The 25,895-nt window shown below is 38.5% G+C and overlaps 2 protein-coding genes across 10 annotated transcripts in view; one reads left to right on the forward strand and one right to left on the reverse strand.

The window, feature by feature from the left end:
* The window catches only part of glrx3 (glutaredoxin 3), a 47,694-nt gene extending 30,776 nt beyond the window's left edge, over positions 1-16,918 (reverse strand). Inside the window, exon 1 of the mRNA XM_067369113.1 lies at positions 16,905-16,918. The gene's annotated coding sequence lies outside the window, so the exon portion shown is untranslated. The remainder of the gene's footprint in view (positions 1-16,904) is intronic.
* Positions 16,919-18,006: 1,088 nt separating this feature from the next.
* The window catches only part of ebf3a (EBF transcription factor 3a), a 105,540-nt gene continuing 97,651 nt past the window's right edge, over positions 18,007-25,895 (forward strand). For all 9 annotated transcript variants that reach the window (XM_067368766.1, XM_067368770.1, XM_067368763.1 and 6 more), the window contains exons 1-6: positions 18,007-18,693; positions 18,941-19,097; positions 19,442-19,505; positions 19,762-19,817; positions 22,259-22,332; positions 23,806-23,874. In XM_067368766.1, the coding sequence (XP_067224867.1) occupies positions 18,560-18,693; positions 18,941-19,097; positions 19,442-19,505; positions 19,762-19,817; positions 22,259-22,332; positions 23,806-23,874 (554 nt within the window). In that variant the 5' untranslated portion in view covers positions 18,007-18,559. The remainder of the gene's footprint in view (positions 18,694-18,940; positions 19,098-19,441; positions 19,506-19,761; positions 19,818-22,258; positions 22,333-23,805; positions 23,875-25,895) is intronic.

The following is a 25,895-nucleotide window of genomic DNA, read 5'->3' on the forward strand; positions in this document are numbered from 1 at the left end:
ATCACAGTTTGTTGCGTTTGGAGCTGCATAGCTGCAGACCAGTCAGGGTGACCATGCTGACCCCTTTCCACCACTGAAAGCGCCAACAGTGGACACGTGAGCATCAGAACTGGACCACGGAGCATTGGAAGAAGGTCTCCTGGTCAGATGAATCACATTTTCTTTTACATCACGTGGATGGCCGGGTGCGTTTGCATCACTTACCTGGGGAGCACATGGCACCAGGATGCACTATGGGAAGAAGACAAGCCAGGGGAGGCAGTGTGAAGCTTTGGGCAATGTTCTGCTGGGAAACCTTGGGTCCTGCCATCCATGTGGATGTTACTTTGACACGTACCACCTGCCCAAGCATTGTTGCAGACCATGTACACTCTTTCATGGAAATGGTATTCCCTGGTGGCTGTGGCCTCTTTCAGCAGGATAATGCGCCCTGCCACAATGGTTCAGGAATGGTTTGAGGATCACAATGAGTTTGAGGTGTTGACTTGTCATCTGTGGGATGTGCTGAACAAACAAGTCCGATCCTTGGAGCCCCCACCTCGGAACTTACAGAACTTAAAGGATCTGCTGCTAACATCTTGGTGCAGATACCACAGCACACCTTCAGGGGTCTAGTGGAGTCCATGCCTCGACGGGTCAGGGCTGTTTTGGCAGCAAAAGCGGGACCAACCCAATATTAGGAAGTTGGTCATAATGTTATGCCTGATCGTTGTATATGTGTATAAAAAATGCCTGCTGTTTGCCAAAGTGAGCACAAGATGGCAGTATTCCATTCCGTTTCTCTTCCAGGGGGACTTGGACCAGTCACTAGTGTTTAAAATCCAAGTTTTCAATAGCCTATTAGATACCATCATACATCTGTTTTTGCATTTGATCCATTTGAATTATTCCTGCCTTTTTTTTTTTTAAATCAAAACATTCCATTTCAGAATACAAGCTCTTTTTATTAGTCCAGTTTGCAAGCACACCACCTTTAACGTACTTCTGAAGTTTTATATTCTCAGTAATGACTCAGTGATTAATAAGAAGAACACCTGCACCACATATTGATGCTTTTTCCATGAGGAGCAAAGACTTGTATTAGCTATATTCCCCTCAGACAGCAAGTTTTAATACTCATTTTGACATGAACGACTCTTCTCGCAGATATGACTTCCTCAAGCTGCGGCCCAGCTCATAAAACAAGCTTCTCCTACAAGAGACTTATAAGAGTGGCCGTGTATTCATAAGTCATAGTTTCTGCTCCTGTAAGTTATAAAGGAATTACCTCAGCTCAGGAGGAGCCGTGGGGACGGGTCGAAGTTTGTGCTAAGTCAACCAAGATGGATTTAAGTATATTACCAGCTCAATCTTCCTCACCCTCCCTCAGTGTTAGCTTTTGTCGGTGGAGAAATGAGAGGCAGCGTTCAGACAAAGCTTGACCTCTTGGGGCCAGCTCTCAGAGCCTAGATTTTCAATAATGTAGGACAATAAAGCTTAGTCCTATAACCTACTGCAATATGCTACAAGTGTAAAGAGCTTAGCTGCTAATAAAGGAGGCCGACGAGGAGTGAGAGAGCGAACGGGAGAAAAAAAAGGAAAACAACAACTCATCTTCAGAACTCATATTTGGAGATCAAGTGCGGCCCATAAGAGCATTTCATAAGGACAGTAATGAGATGCTGAGGAGAAAGACGAGGAGATCAGACCGGTCAAGCCTGACAACTGCAATCTGACACAGTGGATATGAATGCAGGATCTTCCTCTAGTCCCTCCGAGCGCTCGTGACAGGTGCACATATATGTTTGTTTAGATGTTGGTGCTTTCGTCCTCATAGATGAGTTATTATTTTCCTCTCCAGCCCCCGCCGCTCTCCCGGTGACCTGACGCTGCGTGGACCTGCTCCTGGTTTCCTGTAAGTGGCCCAGGTTGCCTGTGTGTTCTCCTCAGGGAGACAAAGGGCTATTATGGGTTTATTGTACAGATCAGCGGGGTCAGGGTACGTTGTGTGCGCATGCAGGGGAAATTTCTGGTTCTCGTTCGTTGTCAGCAGGGAGGAGGAAAACCAATCGAGCGTTCCAACGTGCTGACTAGTTGCTTTCTTTGATTATATATGCTTATTAATGATGAAACTAACATGGGCTGTTTTCACAATGGGATATGCTCTTAAAAATAAAATTTCAAAATGGCATTTTCACAGCAATGCCACATGAGAACCATACAAGAACCTTTCGGTGACTTTCAGTTTTTGCTTATTGTGAAAAACATTTTAATAATCTGAAGAATCTGATGGTTGCATGGATGTTAAAGGTTCTTTGTGAAACCATAGACGCCAATAAAAGTCATTACTTTTAAGATACTAGCTTGATGAGTAGGAATAACACTATAGCTACTACATACTATATTTTTATACTTTAGTGGTGGAAATATAAAAAAGACACATTAAACATAATTGCACCAATTACTTCAGATTCATCCATTACACTGGAAACGGAAGGCCAATTTAAGATGTGGGATACAGTATTCCAAACAGTGGGCTCTGTTCAAACCATAGGCTGCATCCAAAGCACACTATCCTACTATTTAGTAGGCAAAAAAATAGTATATGACTAAAGAGGACTCTTAAAAGAGTATGCACAAATGGCCTACTACTTCTGGTGAGATTTTGAAGTGTGCATACAATGGACACTTTACTATCATGAGGCCATGGGAGAGGATTGGAGAATAGCAGTGAAGCGACGTAACTGACTCTGGTAGGTCACATGATAATGACAACATGGCAAATATATGTCTGGATTACATTCACATACATTCATACTATTTGTTAGCGGTCGCAAAATAATTACGTATTCAAAATAAGTATCTACTCAAGAGAGTATGTGATTCTGGACACAGCCAAAGTATGCTACATTGTTGTCACATGACTTCATCATGTTGCATGTGAATCACAGTTGCCATTTTAAAAAAGCATACATTTTTTAATGTAATGTTGTGTAAAAATGATGTAACTTTTGGTGATCTGAACAAATAATGTTTAAAAAGAGATCAAAACAATAAAATGAAATATGGGAAGCATTTTCTCCTCCCTTTTAAACACTAATAATAACTCTGTTATTGTGCTTTCCTAGCTGGACTTCCATAACTTCATCAAAACCTTTTTTTTTTTTTTTTTTTGGTGGTGCATGCAGTATATACTAAGCGTAGAATTTTTGAATTTTCAGCTTTGAATTTAGAATTTTACGAACATAGCCACTGTCTTGTCTTGTTGTTAGCAGACCCTTCTTTAGACTTGAGAATCTCATAAAACAGGCAACTGTTGCTCGTTGGGAAATCTCAGTTAAAGAGTCTTAAGGCCGAAACGAGCAGTGACAAAATTTCCATCTTTCCTCTGCCGCTTCCTGAAGTGTAGGCCCGTCTCTTTCATGGCTGTGTTCTTTTCTGGATCTCATATACTCTTACACCATTTCCACCTACTTTGTTTATGAGGCTTTGATCCACAATATTCTAGGCTAAGTTACACCCATGCTCTGCAAGGTGAACCTGTCGGCATTGTTCCCAACGGGAACCTAATACTCGTGGAGTCTTTCCTCTCTCCTCTCAAAAAACTGCTCTCTTTAGTAACAGAATTCTCCAAAGATGCTGAACAAAAGGTCATGCACAAAGACACAATTTTATGCTCCTTTAATGAGTCAAATTTGCTACCTCTGCACTCACTTAAAGATACTTTGCTAGATAACGGCGCATTATCAAAACCCTCGTCAATAAAGGGCGTAACTCTCTGAATGCAGTTAAAGGGAGCCAAAAGTGTAAATGCACCACGCGGGCGACCTGTGTATATATGACCATTTTGCACCGTTAAGATATCTCCATCTTTCGGTCTAATCTTTTGATGTTTCCTGTTTATGAATGGACTGAAAGCTGCACATTGTGGGAAAGTATAAAGACCCGTGGAGGTGTCTGCATTATATCTGTTAAAGAGAGTCTCAGAGACATGAATGTGGGGCACTGATTCATTGTGTCCTCGCGGTTGCCTCATTCAGACTTTCATGGAAGCCTTTTGTCCTAAATCTTAAGATCCATCCATTTAAAAACACGTCTGACAATGCTCTCATAGATGGTTAATATGCATTTGTGGACTGGTGGCTTGGCTTTTGTTAAATTGCTTTCATAAATGGATGATTTGGAGGGATTCGCTGGATTGTTTATTTATTTATTTCATTTTTATAGAATCAATATCCTATTGCAGAGAGATATTATAATGTGTAACCTTTACCCAGTATGTTTTATTCATCTTCAGAGGAAAACGCGCGATGCAGAGGCCTGAAATGTAATAATCAAACCGTACAAATTTGTTTGACTGCAAACAATAAGAATCACTATAATGCTTAAAAATGACTTGAAACTAAGAAACTATCACCAGGTTTTCCTTTGTTCTACATCGGGAACCCTTCAAGGGTTGAACATAATCATATAAAGGTGTCTAGGACACCTTTATCAAATATTAATGTCTCATAGTATGATGTCAAGGTCGGTGGATGATAAAAACAGGTAGAGACATAAAGGATTATAATTGTGGATCTCACAAAAACACATTTCAGGTCATATTCCATCTTTTTTTAATAGAAATATTGCATGCATAAAGAAAACTAAGCCTTTGTGATATTATTTTATGATAATTAAACACAATAAATTCTGATTAGTCTAATGCAATAGCTTTTGTGTTATAATGAGCAAAAAAAAAATGTCAATAAAATTGGTCCACCAAAAAAAAAAAACTGTATAATTTAAATCATTTTTGGCATTAGAGTAATGAAAATGAAGGTTGGTGCAATGATTAGAATCGGGGGGAGGGCTTAATTTTCAGTAAAAAAAAAAATAAAAATCATATATAGGCCTATATGAAATACATAAACTGTCTTTATAGTCATGCATATGACTTTATACAGATAGAACATCATATTCAGCATCATGTGTTTATTTTTTCTTTTCTTTGTTCTGTTTTCCACAGGTGACAGATTTCAAAACAATGCAACCATATTTGTATTGGTTTTATTGAATCATCTGTTGTGTGTGATGATATGTCACAAACCATGTGCAAATTTGTAGCTTGTGCTTTGAAAGTAACACACATCAAGTCATGTAAAAATGCGCTTTTATTTCCGAAAGCCACATCTCTTATCATGGCTGGCTCTCCTGGGAACGGAGACCTCGGTGAGACCTCTTTCCCTTCAGTGAAAAAACAATAGCACAACTGATGCTGGTGTATTTTAAGGTTTTTTACTTAGCCTCGATCACCTCTGTGGCTCTTAGTGAGCCTTGACAGTGCTCGAAGCTCTCCAGGCGCTCAAAGAATTCCCCACAGACCCACACAACATACATGATGCCATGAAAGCATGTAGAGTAGCGCTGCCGTGTCGACCTGTCAGTCAGGAGTCAGACGCCGCTAACAGTTGAAATGCTGGAAGTGTTCGAGCACACACACACACACACACACACACAAACAGGCCTCTCTCTCGCTCTGTTTAACGCCAGGCTGCGTGTCAGAAGAGACTGAAGTGAACAAAAGGAAACGAAGCCCACGTGTGTCATGCAGGAAGGGAGCAAAAGCAGCTAATGCTCGCGTTTTATCTCCTCACACCCTCCTGATAAAGAATATAAAGCATAATATAGATTAATAATGCATGCTGAGTTCACAGCCCCCCTGTCTTGTTTGTATCTGCGCAGCAGTCGTGGTAAATACGTCGGAAGATGTTTACAGAGGAAGCTGCATGCGCACCTGGCTTTAAAGGTTAAATCAAATCCGAGTCAAAGAGGGGCGAACGTGCAGCCTGTCCCCTGAGGAAGCACAGAAAGGTAAAGAGAATTAAGACGCATGCTGTTCTGCTGGGGAGGAAACTTTGCGGTTCCTGGCAATGACAGCTAGGCCTGTTGATTCACACTCGCGCAGATTCAATTCACATCTTTCTACTTGCCACCTCCAGTAGCCAAATGGGATAAACACGCTGCTGGCTGTTTGCTGATTAGCTTAAAATATAAATTCGAGGCAGCGTAAAATGCTGAAAAACACCTGCGAGTGAAGTAGGCCAGATAGCGTTTAGCTTCCTCCAAAATATTTGCTGCGTTGACAGTTTTTTAAGTAGAAAAAAAAAAACATTTACAGGGCAAAACAAGTAGACAGGAAGTCAGATATTCAGAATGGCCAATGGATGTGTGAATATTAGGGGTGTAATGATACACAAAACTGACTACATCAGTTTTCAAGTCAAAATTGCTTTTTATCAAACAGTAGTTTACTGAACAAATTGTGCCTCTGTCTTTAAATGAATTCGTTAAACAATTCTTAAGGTTAAAAAAATGATCTCTGATAATGCTTTAAACTATATAGGAAGCCCTTACATGCACATTTCTATAATATTAAAGGTTCAGAGTCCAAACTATTAGCCTAAATTCAGTTGCTATTTATTTTTTTGATATAATAATCAACACTCAAATAACAAATTGTATGCAAACTTGTAAGCTGCACATAAGGCAGTTTTTGCATTTACTTCTAAATCTACTTATAATGACCCTGAATGAAATTGTCATTTTTTTTTTTTTTTTTTTTTAAAGAAATTCATTCTGTGGCTCTTTAATGTGTCGTGACAAATCGCCGTAGCACCTTAGCTCAAGCGGCTCATGAGCCAATCTCTTCCTACTAGTTAAAAAAAACATGAATGAACATCAGAAGGAATGTTGTTTCAAACGCGGAAAGACGTCAATGCACACCATTTTTCAAGTTCAAGTCCACCGAGGTTAATCTTCTAACTCCTGACTGCTTTGTCGGACAAAATGACGGAATTGGCATTATTATTGGTTAGATCGCTTGTCAATCAAACTCCAGCTCTGGCTAACTAACAAGCTGTGGACTCGTCTGAGGTAAATTCTACATGACACAATGTTTACATTTTGCAAGCTGTTTTATTGACGACTTTCCGCCGTTGAAACACTAACTGAGCGATTACACGGGATATTAAATGTTTCAGTAAGTTGTACTGCATCTTTTAACATACCTTCAGGTGTTCATTCATGTTTACTCCGTAACTAGTATTAAAGAGGAAGAGATGATCGCGTTCACTCGCGCTCCGCCTGCAGCTTGAAATGAGGCGCCTGTGTACAGTGATCTGTCATGCCACGTTAAAGACCGTCAAAATGGCATTTTTTTGTTTGAATTTCGTGATAAAATGGACGGAATTGGAAATATGACACTTTGTTTCTTATCGAAAGTAACGAAATGCTGATGTTATTCCGATTTTTTTGGTGGTTAGGCTACAACGCTGTAGATCCATAGGGCCAGGGCTGGGCAGGCGCGTTCAGTACACCGTGGGTGGTGTATTGCGGTTTTTCGGTTTAGTATGAATATCCTTACACCCCTAGTGAATTTTAGCCTATACTAAAAAAGCTTGTGGTTTTCTGAATCATGATTATAATTTTTAAACAGTTTTTGTAACCCAAATGCTATACAATTTTAATTAGAAAAGAAACTGCACTATGAATTATTCCTGTTGTTTTTTCTCTATTTTTTATTTTATTACAAACAAAACATGTGTGCTTGGCAATATTGTTTCAAGTGATCAATGTAACTTGTCATCCTAAAAATCTTTTGTAAAATCCCTTGAAATTACAGACACCCTCTAATGACATCATCAAACTGGAAGTGACATCACTTTGGAGGGAAGACAACAGTACAAACAGTAGTGAGTAAAAGCATTGGATTCATTGAATTCTATACAATTTCATTCTCTCTACATTTCATCATGTTTGATGAAAGTACATGAATCGGTTTGGTTGTATAAAAGGTGGTTAAATAGCTAAGTCAAGTTCAAGTTGACACCTATGTAAGCTGATAAGTTATACATATCCTTTTTTTTTATAGAAAAGTATATTTGTTTAATATGTTTTTTTTTCTAAATTGTGTTTTTGCTGAAGTTGAAGTTGGCAAATGTTAAATGATCTGAGCAGTTTAGTTTGTTTATAATCTGATTTGATGAGTGAAACTGAGGTTTTGGTGTCTGTGAAAAGACCTTAAAATGAAGCACATTCTGATAACAGAAGTCTTTTACTGTCCATATTTCACATTCAGAGCCATTTCACAATGAGTTATGCATTTATTTTCTGCTCCAAACAGGAAATAACAAGTACACATGAGTGCATCAATTATATTTATTGCATATTTAGCCCATGCTACAGCTCAATGAACAAAATCATCATAAACAATAAACACATTTCTTTGCGCGGTCTCTGTGATCAAAGCTTTGGCAGTCTAATCTAACCAATTAATCCATTTATCAGCGGCGCACTAACAAACATGCCCTCCATATGCTGTTTCCAACACACCCTCTTCCTCGCAGAGCAGCTCAGAAACTAGGGCGGCTCTTCACAAGGCGTTGTGTTCACCACAATCACGTCGTTGTTCGTTCCCTTCCATTTTAAATAAGTGGAAATGAGTCAAGCATTTCAATGTCTACAATCTATTCAAACTTTTGCACGTACTTACACACACACACACACATAAAAAAAGAGAGAAAACAATACATGTGAAATTGGGGGTAAAAGGTTTTTGAACACAGATGTTGCATTTCACTGTTTAATTTAAAGCTCTGTGAATTTTTTCACAGTTTTTTCACCTCTGTGGTCCCGGTACACAGTGCCGAGCTAACAGCACTTATTTTAAGCATTTACTTGGTGTTTTTTTTTTTTTTCCTTTTTTTTTTCACGGCTGCATCTTCATCTTTCTGTCTGTTAATAATGTAGAGTTCACACATCAGAATGATCCTCACGTTCTCCATCTGAGCAGGTTTCCTTTCTTACTTTCTCTGCCTTTTTCTTTCCCTTTATGAAATCTGCAGGAAATTCTCAGCTCTTAGATTCTCTGACTGCATCTGTCAAAACGTACTGCATACGGATTTACAGCAACACAAACATCCAGTGAAAAACCTTTAATCTGAGATGGCTGGGCCATTTTCTTGTGTTTCATTATAGGAATCAGTCCGATAAACTGTAATGGACACACCCTTAAATAAACTGAATGGGGTCCAAAACTCTGAGAGCACATTGAAAGTATGTGATTTATTTTTCATTTAAATTTAAACCAAGTATTTTATTAAACATTATGATGCAAAATTAAAAACAGTTATACATTTCACCACTATTTCTAGGTCACTAATCAAATGCAAGCAAATTAGAGACATTAATCATTCTTAGAATTTGATTTTTCTTACAAGATTCTTTAGCTTAAAGCAAATGGATGACACTAAGACATTCTGAAATTCATAAAATTGTTTTTCTGGTCACATAAATTAGAAAATTTGGTTACAGTGTCCTTGTTACACATGATACATGCACTTATCATAGTAAAAACAGTCAATTATGCATAATTATATGCAACTAACCCTCAACCAAAACCCTTATCCTAACTCTATAGTATGTACATGTTGTTAGTTAATATTACTCTGTACTTAAATATATAATTACACTGTGGCACATTAAAATAAATTGTAACCGAAAATGTTAACATTTAGACCCCACTTTATATTTTGCCCACTATGTTTGACAGCTTGGATTGGTACTATTCCTCAAATGTTCCTCTAAGATATGTGAGATAATTTTTTTCATTTCAATGAACTCAAAATTTTAAGGCAACCAGGTAAATGAATTTTTTTTAAAGTTAAACCAACAGCTCTTTTTTATTTTTACAGTGTGGTAATTTCTAGGAATCCACATCTGATGTTTTGTGCTGCACTTAAAAATGCAGCTTTTAGGAAATAAATAATTCCACCAGCTGTTTTCATCTCCATCTTTTGAGGAATATCATTGAAGAGGCTGTTTGTTTGCTTCCTCTGCGTGATTAAAGGTTCGGTTATGCATGTGGGCGGCGTCGAGCATCTTTAGAATGAAACTGTGAATCTGTTCAGGGCAGAGATACAGTAGAAAGAAACCACAGAAGACTGAGTTTTCCAAACATAGTGTAAAACACATGTTTTATGGGGACATTCTATAGCCATAATGAATTTTATACTGTACAAACTGTATATTCTAAACCCCTATAAAACATCACAGAAAACTCGGTATGATTTTTTAGCTGTTTTCTTCAAAAAATGACAAAAAAATGACTGGTATTACTTTCTTTGTGCAGGCATTTTGTCTCCACAATGGGGTTTACCAAGAAATCACACACACACACACACACATACACACACACACACACACACACACACACTTAGACTGCATTCCCATCTCTACAGCTGTGGGACTTGTCACTACTGCAGTCTGTTTCTAGACGAAGCCATTCGTTCACCATCCAGTGTGTTTTCTTAGAGTTTAAATTCTTGCATTTATTCATTTGTGAAATTAATAATGGCCCTTTTGGGTGTGAATTTATATTTTTCTAAGCAATGCTATTAAAACTACTCAAGCTTGATATGCAGTTGACATCAGGAAGACGAACAACCAGACTCTATATCAATATTAAGGTAACTCAATTAAAAATGTATGGGCTAATAATGCACCTGGATACAATCTGACCTGCCATTATGTGGATGTAAGACACGTCTCTAAGTGAGTGTGCGCCTCCACTCTTACGCCAGCGCCACTGGGAATTTAAACTGCAACGTAACACAGCAATAAGGGGCTGTGTGAACTTTGACCTGTTGACCCTCCCTATTAGAGCTGGCAGCTGGGGAATTTCATTTTGATACAGCAAGGCAGTCACTAACAGTCCCGCTTCGTGCTACGAGTTGTCATTTCTCACATTTTCAATTTCTTTCCTCCGTAGTTTTCATTTCATAGCGTTGACCTTTTTGACTCTGTCATGTGGAGTGTTTGGGTGATGTGCTCTCAGGAAATAGCAGGAAGTTCCAAATGATAAATTGCGGACTACATTTACTAGTCTTGTTGCGTCATGGTTTGCCTCATCCATTGTGAGAATAGCGGCAACTGAGTGAGATTTTGTTTTGTTTGGCAGCTTAATCTGAGAGTAAAATGTTGGTTTGGTGTTTCCTAAAGAAACATCTGTAATCCTGTAGCTTTAACCATCAACACTCAACTTTTCATAATGCAGTTTAATTTATGACTGCAATGTTCTTGACTCAACATGACATGCTATATTAAAATGTATGTATTTTAATAATATAAATAATTATTGTATTTGTATTATTCAAATGAAAATATTAATATCTTTATATTTTTATTACATTTGTAGACAACTTATTTTAGCACTGTAAAAAAAATATTTTCATGATTTCTTATCACAATATGTTTTCTTTTGCCAAATCAACTTCAATAATTAATGTGGTTCAGATAACATCATATTTTGAGTTTCTGTTGATTAAAGCAATCGCCTTCATTGTGTGAACTCAAATTTTTAATTTCAACGAACCAGGTGACTTACACTCTAAAAAAAAAGAAGGACAAACCCAGTGATTGGGTTAAATGTTTGCCCAACCTGCTGGGTAGTTTTATTTAAACCAACTATTATTTAAAAAATGCTATATGGCTAGCTTAAAATGAACCCAAATAGTTGGGAAATTAAAAACCAGATGCAATTAGAGACAACAATAATAGACAAAAGGTGAATGTTTATTAATAAGCTTTAATATTGTATTAATATAAATTTAATAGTTTAATAGTTTATTAATATAAATGTATTAATAAGCAATTTAATAAATGTTTATTGTTTAATAATTATTCATTGAACATTAATAAATGTTCATTTCCAACATACTTTGGGTTCATTTTAATTAAGCAATACAGTCATTTTTAAACAATAGTTGAGTTAAATAAAACTACCCAGCAGGTTGGGCAAACATTTAACCCTACCGCTGGGTTAAAACAACCAAATTGCTGGGTTTGTCCATTTTCAACCCAACTTGGGTTGTTTTTAACCCAGCATTTTTTAGAGTGTACTTTTTTTTAAGTTAAGCCAACAATTCTTTTTTTACAGTGAAAGAAAATAGACATTTTTTTCTCAGTTCCATAAGTGTAGTTAGTGCATTTTACATAGGGAAGCTTTTTCTCAATAGTTATTGAATAGATTAATAAAAAAAAAAGCATACAAAAAGTAAAAGGCAAATGACCTAAATGGAAAAAGGAATTATGACTATAAACAATTACACATGCATGCAGCATAATCTGTTGTCTAAATATTCTATTCTATTCTATTCTATTCTATTCTATTCTATTCTATTCTATTCTATTCTATTCTATTCTATTCTTCAGCAGATGCAGCCCCTGACCTCAGGCTCAGACTACAGGGTGTTTGTTTTTACCCTTCAGGCCTGTAGGTGGGGCAATGGCACCACATAATGGTCCTTTCCGTGCCAGAAAAGCCCGAGATCGTCTCACCTACAGGGGCAGAAGTGACTGAGCTCCTATAGAAAGGCCTGAATAGACAGACCGGTGGCTCTTCCTCTCGGTTACCAGATGTTCAAGCTCCCAACGAGCGTCTGATTTGTGAAAATAACTGGGAGAAAGTAGGTCAATCACGTCTCATGAAGGACGTGCTGCTGGTGACGAACTCATTGCAGGGTGAGCTGTTTAATACCGAGAGTGTGGAAATAATCTCTATCACTGTCACTGTGTGTGTAGGGGCCCCGAGCGCAGGTGCAGCTGACGGCCCCGCGCCGTTAATTACTCCGGTAAACTTTGTAATCACGAGAGTTTACGGGATCTGCTGAAATGAGGTGGAGCTGACCCGTTCCGTCTCTTTTCAGAGCCCATTTCCACTGGATATTTTACATGTTAATTGTGTAGAATGGCTCTCCGCTCCTTTCTTTCTATAGGTGCTGCCTGGAGCTGCGCCTCGGGCTCTTTCTCTCTCTCCCTCTTCATTTCAGCAGCAGAATGAAAATGCTAATTATTATATGGCAACCTCGACATAACCAGCCCATTTCACATGTTCTGCTGTTTTCATTTAATATCAGCTGTGAATCACGATCTTTGTTACACTGACACACAAAGAAAGAACTTTAGGATAATAGTGGTATTATTGTGGTTCGCTATTAATAATCATACATTTTTAGCAATCTAAAATCCATCATTTATATTAGAATTTTAACTTTTGATGCAATTAATTTTATTATCAATGTTGTTATTGTTTATACGTTTTAATCGGTTTATATATTTTAACAATAACAATAATAAAACAACAACGCTAATAATAATAATAATAATAATACATATTTTATATAAATGTAAATATTATAAGAAGAGATTGGACTCGTATTTGAAATGTAAATTTCGAAACATAGAATCAGAATAAAAGCTACATAGCCTAAGTAAAAAATAATAATATAAGGCTATTTATGATTGAAATAAATAATGATTTATGCTTGAAATAATAATGTTGAACATATACGGTGACCTGTTTAATGTCGTCAGGCAGCATATAAGGTTTGAAGTCGTTTCCAGAGAACTGAAGTTTGTAATTGTCACTGGAGTTGTATTGGGACATCTGCTCGACTGTATCAAAGCCGACACGAGAGTCCCAGCGGCTGAGCAAAAATCTGAGTTAATTAGCGCGATACATGTTTAATTAAAGCCAATTACAATATCTAAAATTACCTAATCGAAACCTGTTTTCACAGTGAAGGTGCCCTCAGCACGATCTGTTTCACACAGAAATAACACATGCATTTTGCAGCACATGCACTTTGTGCTTCTGTATAATACTGATGCTGCTGGATATGGAGATTTTTTTTGTCTGCAAATAAAAGCATCAGCAGATATTGGAAACGACGGCGCGTCTTATACTTTTATTGGCGTTTTTCTATTTTTTATACAGCTACATCATCTTTATTTATCGTGTATTTAATTTATTCTGCATGAAAAAGGACATTTCTAATCTGCGAAATGAGCTTTATAAATTTGATAACTATATCAGACTTCGCCTTTTGTTTATAAGTCGTTCCCAGCTATTTGATGTTTACTGCACGACAGTTGTGAGGTGATAAATTGTGGCACTCTTTAAAAGAAAATCAGAAACTGATTGGCTCATGTTTGATCGATGTTAGGCTATTGATTAGAGTTCTTCTTCCCCGTTTAATTGTGCTGTGATCTCAAACGCTGTTCCACAGATGCGTCGAAAGGAGGCGCTCTTCATCAAATTTCTTTCAAAGATTAAACGCTGCTGCTCCACCGCCAAAAAAGCTCCTGCAGTTTCCTTCGGAAAACAAATTCAGATATTTCACGTTTTATTCATTTAGGCTGATGCTCAAATTCATTCTTGAGAAAGAAAGTTTGAGATTTGTCATATTGTTAAAGATGTTTTAGACGAGGTAAATAATTAAGCATATTTTTTTGTCTATTTTTCTACTATCAATTCATTATTTATTCATATTTTTTTATTCACATTTTTATTTATACGTTTATTAGTTCATTCTATTTGCTTTTGTCTATTTATTTCAACCCGCTACAAATGGAAAAAGGTAAATTAAAAATATATTAACTTGTAGTTGTTTCATTATAAAACACATAATAAAATGGCCAACATGATTTATCTGTGCTTGTTAAGCACAACTTTATATGTAATGGCGCCAGAAACAACAATAAACTGTAACGGAAATGATGACTTGACTCTAAAAGCAATGCACATAATTCATCAAGATTTTATTTGCCCTCATTTTTCCCTTTTCTGATCATTAACGCTGTAATTAGTTGTCATGATTAAGGCGAAGGGAACATATGCAACAGTTTAAAAATGCAAAGACGAATGATTGATTCATGCTCTGACGTTTACGCATCTTTGATTTCAATCTCTCTTTCTCTCTCACATTCCCTTTTAGATAAACCCCTCACAAATGTAAAACAAATATATATATATAATTTTCGAGTCTTAGCATAAGAGCACGCAAATGTGAAAATGAACCATTGAAAATAGCCTCATATCGTAAAGAACTGGGGCGTGTGGAGCTGGCAGATGCGCTTAACCCCCTGAAACTTGTGCTCTCGGATTGATTTTCCTAAGGTAAATCATCTTTCAGCATCCCTGCATTAGTTATGATGAGCTGGTTCACGCCTTTCACTACATGACGTGCTCTCTGAGTGGTCAGTTGTCCGATTTTACGCAACCCAGAATCTCTGCACTGCTAATTTAATTTCATGTCTCAATGCCAATACCAGCCCGAACGCACATGTCAACGCTTTTCTGTGATGTTGGAGACAGACAGGCCTTCACCCTCTTTTCAAGCAATTCTATTATAGCCATGCCTCTCCTCCAGCTTCTCTGGAGTTTTGCAGGTGTCATTTCTACTCCAGACCTTTAAGATTAAAAGATCTGGCCGTGCGCAAAGATGCAAATAGGAAAGTCGTGGTGCGCTGGTATGATGCGTGGAGGGGACATCTGGGCACTGGCCATCTGACTGACTTTGCCTTGACATCTGGGAAAGCCACTGGTGTGTGGCACGCGAATCGGTTGATGTCGCTATTTAAATGCAAATTTGTTGGGGATCATTGGAGCCTCACCCCGTAAATTCACACAAAAGGAACACTTCACACACAATAAGGAGGAGGGTCGTTTCTTCGGGAGGTCTTGGCAACGCCGAACAAATCTTATTCAAACCCACACACACCTTCTGCATGACTAACTTTTCCTTTGTCCTGCGCTCTCGGTTAGTACATCTCCCCAAATAAGATCTAACATGGGCAGACAGAATAGAGCTCAATCCGCGGCGTTCACTTTAAAAAATAAAGGTTCCGGTTAGAACCAAAACGATTTATTTTGTCATAGAAGAATATGTTAAGGTTCTTTAAAAAAAAAAAAAAAAAAAAAAGAACCCATAAACCAAAACACTGATCTGAAGAACATATAATGCATCAAGTTTTTATTGTCGTCAACAATTAACAATAATGTTAAAGGTGTAAACATTTAATACACAAATCATTTTATTTTTTCAAAGTATAATTATTATTATGTTTGCAATCATATTTCCCTATTTTGTTATTTTAGCTGCTCTTTTAGTCTGCTTTTTTTTTTTTTTTTTTTTTTTTGCATAACAAAAACTGACATCTGACACTTGCGAAACGCAAAACGCAATTAAATCGGTTTCAGTATAAACGTGCCGGATTTTTTTGTGTGTGTCATAAAACATAAATTTGTCGCGCACTTTATTTTCAAACGTCGACGAGTGAAAGTGAAAGTTGGTGAATTAAAGAGCGCATTTTGCACGCTTTGGCTCCGGGCTCCAGATGAGCCTCAGAAATGAGCCGAGATGGATTCAGGCGAGCAGCTGATTCTCCAGTCTCCGGCCAGATGGCTTCTGAACACAGATTTGCATTCATTTTCGCCTAATATCTTCCAAAATAGAGGGGCAGCTGCATTTGTTGTCAAATAAGGTTTAAAACTCCTTTTTAGGACGGGATCGTTACCTACGCGATGGGATTGTTGAACTTCTCTAGTCAACAGTATCAGATTTAAAGGGATTTAGACTAAAACCCTAATTTGGTAATCAGATTGAAATCGCTTTGGTGTGTAATCTGTATTAGAGATACTGTAGATTAGGCCTAGAGATAGCAAACCTGAAATATTTATTATAATGTTAAGTTAGGTTTGGAAAAAGAATTAAAATAATAATAATAATAATTTGATTTAAAAAAAACAAAAAAAAAAACAAAAAAAAAAACGATATCACATGCCAAATAGATCTGCGGATACTTTAGATTTATTTATTCGTAGCACACACGTAATTAAAATATTTGATCACAATAATTATAAGAACATTTCACGTGAAACAAACATTAAGATAAACGCATAATAATCATTTGCTGCCTAGAGTGCCATTTAACATTAAAGTTCACAGAGGCATTCAGCGTATGCATGGATCAAAGTCACTGCGAATTAAAGACAAAAAGCATATCAATCTTAAATTGTCGTAAAATATAATTTTATTACTTACGTATTTAATTAGACGACGATGCAATGTGATGGATTTTGAGTCGAGGCAAGAGCAACAGCTTTGATAATTCACTTATCTTTGGCAATAGTCATTAACCCCCAACACTAGCAGAATAGATTGCTGTGTAAAACACATCTCTCTTCTCCTCTCTCCGTCCATCCATCCATCCCTCCCTCCAGCGCACAGGGTCCCCAGATAACCAACATCGGACTTCCATTTTCGCCCATTAATACAAGTATTAACATACATGCAGAGGCTGCCAATATCGGAGCACGAGCACCTTGCGAAATGAAAGAAAAAATGACCCTTATTGTTCTGATAAATGATTATATTTTTATTACAAAAGACATCCTACTTCTTGCGCATAGAAGGAGAGGGTGGACGCAATGTTTCCCCCGAGTCCTTTCACAGTTTCAGATGTAATTCTGCAATAATTTACAAAATTAAGCGCGTGTACGCGCTAGGACTAGGAGCTTGACATCGCCGTGGTTCGCTCCGCGCGCGCAAACTGTGCGTGTTTGATTCAAGCAGTCAATGTTGCCATAATTTAAGACGCGCATTACGCCATTATGCAGATGCCCAGGGTGTTTATCATAAGGAGCATCTAGTCTTAAAATGCCAGTGCACCTTCCCGACTTAAGAGTAATCAAATTTTGTCAATTTGGCACTGTCACTGTGATGATGGCCCGGTAAGAATTTTATTCTGGAAACTGGAAACACTTTCAGCGGATGGGTGGCCGGTGCTCTTTTTTTGCACTCTATAAACTTGCATGGCAGTTTCTCAGAATATATAGTTTCTATAATTCGCGGGCTTTTTATTATCATTCATTTTTGTTCCTCTCTGATGATTACTTGACATGATGTTCACTGGAAAAGCTGTAGCAGCAGTGACTCTAGTCGTCTATGTACTCACGGTCCAAGCTTAAAGCCCAGCGACAGGAAGCGTCAACCCTCTCCATGTATGGGCAAAGCCACGCCTACGTGCGCGTCATCCTCTGACAGCGTGGATCCCGTGGGTCTGGAGTTTTTGGCTCCCGGGAAAGGTTCCAGTCCTGGGGGATAGAGGGTTGAGTTTTGTATGCTTCCATCCATTCTGCAAAGACGCGCTAAAGGCCCCTCATCATCCTCTCCCGTGTCCGGGAACACCTCCACGGTGATCATTTACGCGTTTATTTGTCTTTTGGAGCCAGAAGTGGTGGATTCAGCAGTGTCCCGAAGCCTTTTTTGATGCTGTTGTTATAGGATGCCACCAAGCTAAGAGCATCATCACCATCATCATCATCCTCATCAACAACAACAACAACAACAAGCAGAGAAAGTTGCGAGAAATGTTTAACTGAATTAAAACAAGTCTAATATCCCTGATATTTGCGCGACTTGTTTCGCTTCTTCCACGGGAGGATCTCCATCTATCCAAACAAGCTGCTGGAGAGGCTTGAGAATCTTTACGCACTGAGTCGTTCATGTGGTGCCAACGCAGGACGGACTGAAGAAGGAGTCGGGACTGCTTTTTTCTTCTTCTTCTTCTCTTTTCGACAAATCCCAAACAAACTCTTACTGCTATCCGAAGGGGCTTCTCGGAGAAACGACGCGCCCTCGCTCACACTCTCATTTCATCTCTTTGGCTGGAAGTGGGTTGCACGCGAACTGTTTTAATGTTTGGGATTCAGGAAAATATACCGAGAGGGGGGACCACTATGAAAGAGGAACCGCTGGGCAGTGGCATGAATCCGGTCCGATCGTGGATGCACACGGCTGGGGTGGTGGATGCGAACACGGCCGCCCAGAGGTACGTTTGCCAAATCATCCGATTTTTAATGCATTTCTCAGATCGACCCCTAAATCCCCAATATGCCATGTATCAATTACACTCTCCCCATGCACCTCTTCGCCGCTTTCCCCTGTTCATTACATCATATTACAGTTTAAGTGACAAATCAAGAATTCTCCCATGTTTTCATTCTATCTGCATCTATCTATATCTCCAGTGTACGCCTGTTGTTTTAACCCACACTGGTGTCTTGTTTTCCCCGCAGTGGAGTTGGGCTGGCACGGGCGCATTATGAGAAACAACCGCCATCCAACCTCAGAAAATCCAATTTTTTCCACTTCGTCCTGGCGCTTTATGACAGACAGGGACAGCCAGTGGAGATCGAAAGGACAGCTTTTGTGGACTTTGTGGAAAAGGAGAAAGTAAGCGCCACTCTGGAATACAGCTCTGAATTTTCACCTTAAAACTTCCACAGCTAGATCTTTGGAAACACGTGCGCCATAAAACACTTTTGATGGATATATCACATGCAGAGAAAAACAAAACAAAACAAAAAAAAAAAATATATACATATGCATTATACACATTGTTGCCAGGAATTATTATCTTCTAAAATAGAAGATACTGTTGAAATAGTTGCTGGATAAATTTGTTTCGCCTTTACATGCATACAGACAAAAATGCATGCGTTTCATAAATATACAAAAATTAAATTCTCAACAACCCAATAATGCCAATCTGACCCCAAACAAATGCTTATTTTCAGGAACCTAACAGTGAAAAAACTAACAATGGGATACATTACAAACTACAACTATTGTACAGCAACGGTAAGTGTAAATTTCTCTATTCAGCAGGGATAGATTTACAAGTGTTTTATTCACTCAATGGAGCCGTATTGACTTACATTTACTTTCCTAAAATGTAGTTCAGTTTATTCCACAAATGTAATTCTAGTAGACTGCAAATCTTCTCTATTAGTGAATTTCAAGAATACTTTTTTTTTTTTTTTTCCCGAGGAAACTTTGTATAGTTTTTTTTCACCAGACTTTTTCCACATTGAAAAACAAAAATAATTTCCCACAGGCGTCAGAACAGAACAGGATCTTTATGTTCGGTTAATCGATTCCATGACAAAACAGGTAAGAACTTTTCTTTTCTCTTGCGTGTGTCTGTGTATTTATTTATAATCTGTGTGTGTGTGTGTGTGTGTGTGTGTGTGTGTGTGTGTGTGTGTACGTTTCTGTTGCACGTGCTTTACATTAGGCTACATTGTTTCCATAATACATTTTCTTCTTTATATGTATTATTTATCGGAGATGCAGTGCATTTTATTCTCATTCCTCGTTATATTTACGTGTACAAGGGTACCATTACACTGTAACGTAAAGTCGTGGCACATTTTGGGTTGCTCTGATTAATGGGGGGAGGTTATTTAGCGGATTTAATTTAATATGAATCACATTACCACGTTTTTCTTCTCGTGTAGCTGCTTGATAATTCATTGCGAATTAATGAAATAGTGTAGGGCATAAAATGTGTTTACATTTAAATTTATATTAAAAAAATAACATATACGTTTAATTTACGCATTTAAAATAAAACATATTTTCTGAGGATAGAGTCAAAAATAACCTAAAGTGGTAATGATTTCTTTATAAATTACTCCCTTTATAAAGTCTCGCCCTCGCATATATTAGTCAAAACCCATATTTGTGTATTGCGCTCAATTAGGTTGTATTTTTATTAAATCATTAATTTTTTAAATCTGAGACAATATATAGCTCATATGCGTGTACTTTTGAGGCACACAAATTATAAAGCATACATTATTTTAATGATTCTATAAAATAAAAATAAAAAAATAATAAAAATGCACCTTTTTATTTGGCAGTGCAATATCTATTAATTGCCATTCAGTTACTAAATGTTCGTGTGTCATTTATATCGCACTGTCGCGCGTGAAAACTCACTTTTGTCGTGCTGTAATCAGATATGGTTAAAGGCATAAAAATAAAGCTCCAGGCGTGAGACAGACACTTGAGTTCATATTGTGCTCTGATGTTCTCTGAAATCACTCTTAGCTCATTTCCATTGTCCATTTCAGCCTCTCATAGTAAAGAACAGGGCGGATCTTTAGCTTGATTTTGAGGCTCTTGTTATCTGTAGTTTATCCATCGTTTGGCATCACAGGAGAGAAAATATGAAGGTTTTATCTGAGGCGCCTCTGAATGGAGCTGAACATGATCAAAGAGTCAATGGCGCTGAACAGCCACTTTATGGTTTTCCGTATATTTCAGTGAGAGGCAGGGAGAAAAAATAAGGATGCATCAAATAATGTCTGATGAATTCAAGCCAGTGCTCGTTTTGTCATTTGCAATTTCTAGGCGTTTTGAATTGTATATTTGTTAGGCGTCTTAAAATAATAATAATAATAATAATAACAATAATAATACAATTCATAATCAGAGTCAACGTCAAACCAACGCTTGATTCAGCATACACTTGACAAATTAAATTTCAAAAATGCCCTAATTGCGACTATCCCTTCTTATAAGTTCTCATATATATATTTTAAATTCAATTTATTTTTGCACTGTGCTGTATTTCTTTTAATTTCCAGTTTAATGTGTAAATATAGGCCTGCAGCAGTGCTTGGATTTCCATACACTTATATGTACCAACAATACTGTTGGTAATACATATATAAATTATTATTATTATTATTTTACAATGATGTACTGTGCAAGAGCGCACTCCAACGCGCCCCACGGATCCCACGGAAGGACGCGTTGGAGTGCGCTCTTGCACAGTACATCATAACGGGAGCAGGGCAAACAGGGAGGGAGGGAGAGAGAGAGAAAGAGAGAGTGAGACAGAACGCGCAAAAAGCAGCAAGGCCCGTGCGCACCTACAGCTCCAAACGCCATCTGTTAAAGCCAATGCTCAAAAATTACTCAAGCGTACCCCCCGACACCGCTTTTTATCTAAAGAAAAATCATTGTTAGCGGCTCAAAATAAACAACAGATTGCCCATTAGCACTCTACCCCTAAATATCTGCAGATTATAACCGCGTTGATGTGTACGGTTATGGGTATTATTTACCGCGGCCATCTGCGTCGGAGAAGCGACAACTATGTGATTTCTATTATCATTCCCCAAATAAATAGCGCAAAGATCTAAACAGAAGCATATGCGACTCTTCATTTCTAAAGTGATATGCATGTGGTATCATTTGTCATCGCAATGACCGGCCAAGTGTTGATATTCATTTCAAACATCATATTTATTTATGCAAATTAATAACACAAAGGTTATCTCCATCTAGAATGTGGGCATGTGTGTTGGTTTACAGATAAAACATTGTTTAACAATGTATGTTGGCTAAATGGATTTTATTTACGCACCTTCTCTTGTAGATTTTTAATTGATGAACCTGAACTTTGTGCCATAAATCCACATTGTATTATTTTAGGTCCGATTTGATGGAGTTTTTGATGGAGAGGCGAAGTTTTATGTTTAATATTTTGACTGTTTTATTTTAATTCTCTTGTTTAAAATGTCTGTTACTTTTATTTCAAGGCTATTATTTATGAAGGACAAGACAAAAACCCAGAAATGTGCCGAGTTCTTCTCACGCACGAAATTATGTGCAGGTAAGAAAACGCCTTTTTAACATTTTCAGATGATGATAAACTATTACATTTGACTGCATAATTGTGTTTTATCAGCAATAATGTCTTGTCATGTTTTCATAAATGCGTAACGCACATGATGTAGGCCTATCCAGGCCTCCGAGCATCAGCCTTACAGAAAATCAATGAATCCCTGAATAGATCTGCCTGGATACGCTGAAAAGAATCCAAATGTTCAGAATTGTCAGGCGGCTTATGCGTAATGATTTACGGTTCGCTCTGCGAGTTTCAGAAGTTCTACTTCAAAAGCGCAAATTTGACTGAATCATTTGGTGTCATCGGACTTATGAATGATCTCACTGGACTTTTATTACTATAGAGGGTGAATTAAAAATCATGCACACACTAATGGACACGCGCGCGCGCGTGTATGTGTACTCGGGCCTTTTGGAAAGTGGCTTTTCATCCTCAGCAATTTAGCCGTGCGCCACTTTGTCTGTTCTGATTTTTACGCACACGCCACAGAGAAATCATGCGGTTATTTTAAAAGTAAAAATGACATTAAACAAGAGAAGAAGAGAACCCGACACGTATGGAAGCAAGCACTCAATTTTCCACCAAAATCGGAAAACCGTGCTTAAAGGTCACGCCATATCCTTCTGCGCTCAAGATAATAACAAACTTTTAAGAGTTTACGGAGCCGCGTTTAACGATAAGTTCCTCGCATGCATCGCACTCTGTTATTTGCGTCAAACAGCGCAGATGCGTTTCCGAGTCCCAAGCAGAGGTCCATACACATACCTTAATCACTTTAGCTGTCAGCTTTAAGGAGCTTTACGTGTTTTCCATACCATATGGTGTTAATTTAGCTCACTTAGACATGTAACCATTATACAAGTGGGCTTCTTTAAATTCAAGAGGCATAACATTTTTTTTTTTTTCCTCAGTAATTTCAACATTAATTAAAGAAAGCATAATGGAAGCATCTTCAGGGCCTCAAAATGGAGGCATTGGCACATTGTAGGAGACTGATGGAGGCTTTTTGAGCTGGTAATTAATAAGTGCCCCACAGAAATCCTGGTTGAAGGTGGCATCTTGCATCCTCTCCAGACACAACAGCTTGACAATTAGAGGTAAACAAAAGCTGGGGCTGAGAGAGAGCTTTCCCCCCTCCCAGCCTCCTGGCACCCCCTCTCCTCCTCTCAGCACTAAGACAAACACCAAAAACATGCTGTTTTCCCTCCTTCAGCCACAGCGCCGGGCTCCGTGTTTACCCGCCGCCCGCATCTGTGAGAACCGCAGCCACCAACACCGTCAGGCTCAGCCAGAACCTACGCCAAACACCTCGGCGGTTAGCTAGAAAAAGAGCGCGTCAGATGAATAAATCTAAACACACGGTGCTCGAGGACGAAAGACACATGCAAGCTGTTTGCTGATTCTCTCATATCTCATCTCATGTCTCGTCTTCTCTCTCTCTGTGTTCTTCTCCCCAAGTCGGTGTTGTGACAAAAAAAGCTGCGGAAACAGGAACGAAACGCCCTCAGACCCCGTTATCATCGACAGGTAAGACTCTATCTGCTTCCTGCCTTCCGTGTGCGAGCGTAGGGCGCTGCGGCCCAGCGTCCTGGCCTGGGATTGCCCTGTGTTGTTGTGCGGCGTGCCGCGCAGGTGTGTTGACGTGGAAACCCGGGGGTGTCTTTAGGGACCGTGTAATTGCTGGTGAGTTGTCAGGGAAGCTCTTTCCTCAAGACTTGCGAGCAGTTCGCCACATCTAGAGAGCGTTTGGTTTTTAACTCACAACTCTTTCATCCTAATTTGTGAACAACAGCTCTGCTCATCTTCTCTGTAAACAGTGCGCTGCCTCTCGCTGGCTTTGTGGCACGACTGCGTCTGCGTCTGTGAGCATGCATGTTTGAGGCAAAAAGGTGTCTTTACGTTGCGCTCTGTAGTGCTGCCGGTGGGAAATGAGTAATGTTTCTGGGCTGGCTGTTGGCGGTTGCATGTTGATCACATTAGGGAAAGCGTGTTCAAACACAACGGCTCCCGCCGAGTGGGTAATTGACGTTCTTTTTTTTCTTTTTTTTTGCAGCTTATGTTTCTCTTTGTGAGTCTGGCTCAAGGTTACACTTACTCGGCGAGACTTACACTTCTTCCTTTTTGTCCAATTATCCCTGTAGTGGCAGCACATATGTGGATTACGGCAGGGCAGGTCTTGGACTCGCGGTTGAAACGGTAAATGTGACAGGGAGCGCTGGCTGCTCGAGTCTGGGCCTCTTGGAGATTAGTGAGCTAGAACAAGCCTACCTTGCTCTATAAAGCCAGGAGTCTCTCTGTTTCCATCTGCTGTAAAGAGCCATGAATAACCAGCAAGTGCTGCCAGCAGCAAGAGTGTCTCTCTCCCTCTCTTGTTTTCTTGCCTTAGGTGTTGCAAAGTTATCTCACGATCACAAACTTGTCTGTCCACTGAGTGAGAAATTAGATTGGAGGTTGAGATGATGGGTAAAGCCGGGAACGAAATATGCGCCACCAGTGGATAGCAATGCTAATGTTTGACTTGCTGAAATAGCTGTTTGCTTAGCGGGGAATGTTTGGTATCTGACAGAGGGAACATCTCTCTTATTAGTAATCAAATAGCAGTGACCAGTTGCCGCTGTCAGTCACCGTGCATGAAGTGTGTGAAGCGTCGGAAAAAAGGACTCATGCGCTGTGTGTAGAAGTTATGGCTGTGCTTGCGTGTTTGGAGGTCTGAGCATTTCCCGCTCTCACGTCATGTGGTTGTAATGTGGAAACCCTGCAGTACTACACAATAATGTGAGTCATTTGGTTAATGTGAGGATTTTTTTGGAGTAGACATAAATTTGTTTTGTTTTCACATTGTTTATTCATAATCAATATTTGATTTAATTGATAATCCATGGCTCTGCTTCCTACATAGGCAGCATCCAACTACTTTCTGAATGCAGACATTTGAATCACATTTGATTACTTTAGAGTATTAATATTGCTAAGCTAATTCTGCAATACTCCAATCAGCATAAAAATGCACAGCACATGTAAATATTACATAAAACAGTTTAATTTTTAATTAATTTTAAAGGGTTAGTTCACCAAAAGATGAAAATTCTGTCCTTTATTACTCACCCTCATGTCGTTCCAAACTCGAAAGACTTTTGTTCATCTTCAGAACACAAATTGGGATATTTTTAATGAAATCTGAATGATTTTTGTCCCTCCATTGACAGTTTATGTAACTACCACTTTGACGCTTCAAAAAGTTCATAAAGAGATCATAAAACTAATCCATATGACTTGACACAATCGCTATATATGATGAACAGATTTAATTTAGGCTTTTATTCACATCAACAAACATAAACAGAAGCTCAACCGAACTTGCTTGATGTGCGAGAACAACGTGATGCGTAACATGAGAATGAACCTCATTGGTTCTCACAGGTCAAGCAAACATGCTTCAGCTTCTGTTTACCACAACTGATGTGCGCGTTAACTTTGAATAAAAGACTAAATTAAATCTGTTCAGCATATAAAGCAATCGTGTCACTTCATAAAATTTAAACAACTCC

This window comes from Chanodichthys erythropterus, chromosome 19 (assembly GCF_024489055.1).
Source record: "Chanodichthys erythropterus isolate Z2021 chromosome 19, ASM2448905v1, whole genome shotgun sequence".
In the NCBI taxonomy this organism is placed as follows: Eukaryota; Metazoa; Chordata; class Actinopteri; order Cypriniformes; family Xenocyprididae; genus Chanodichthys; species Chanodichthys erythropterus.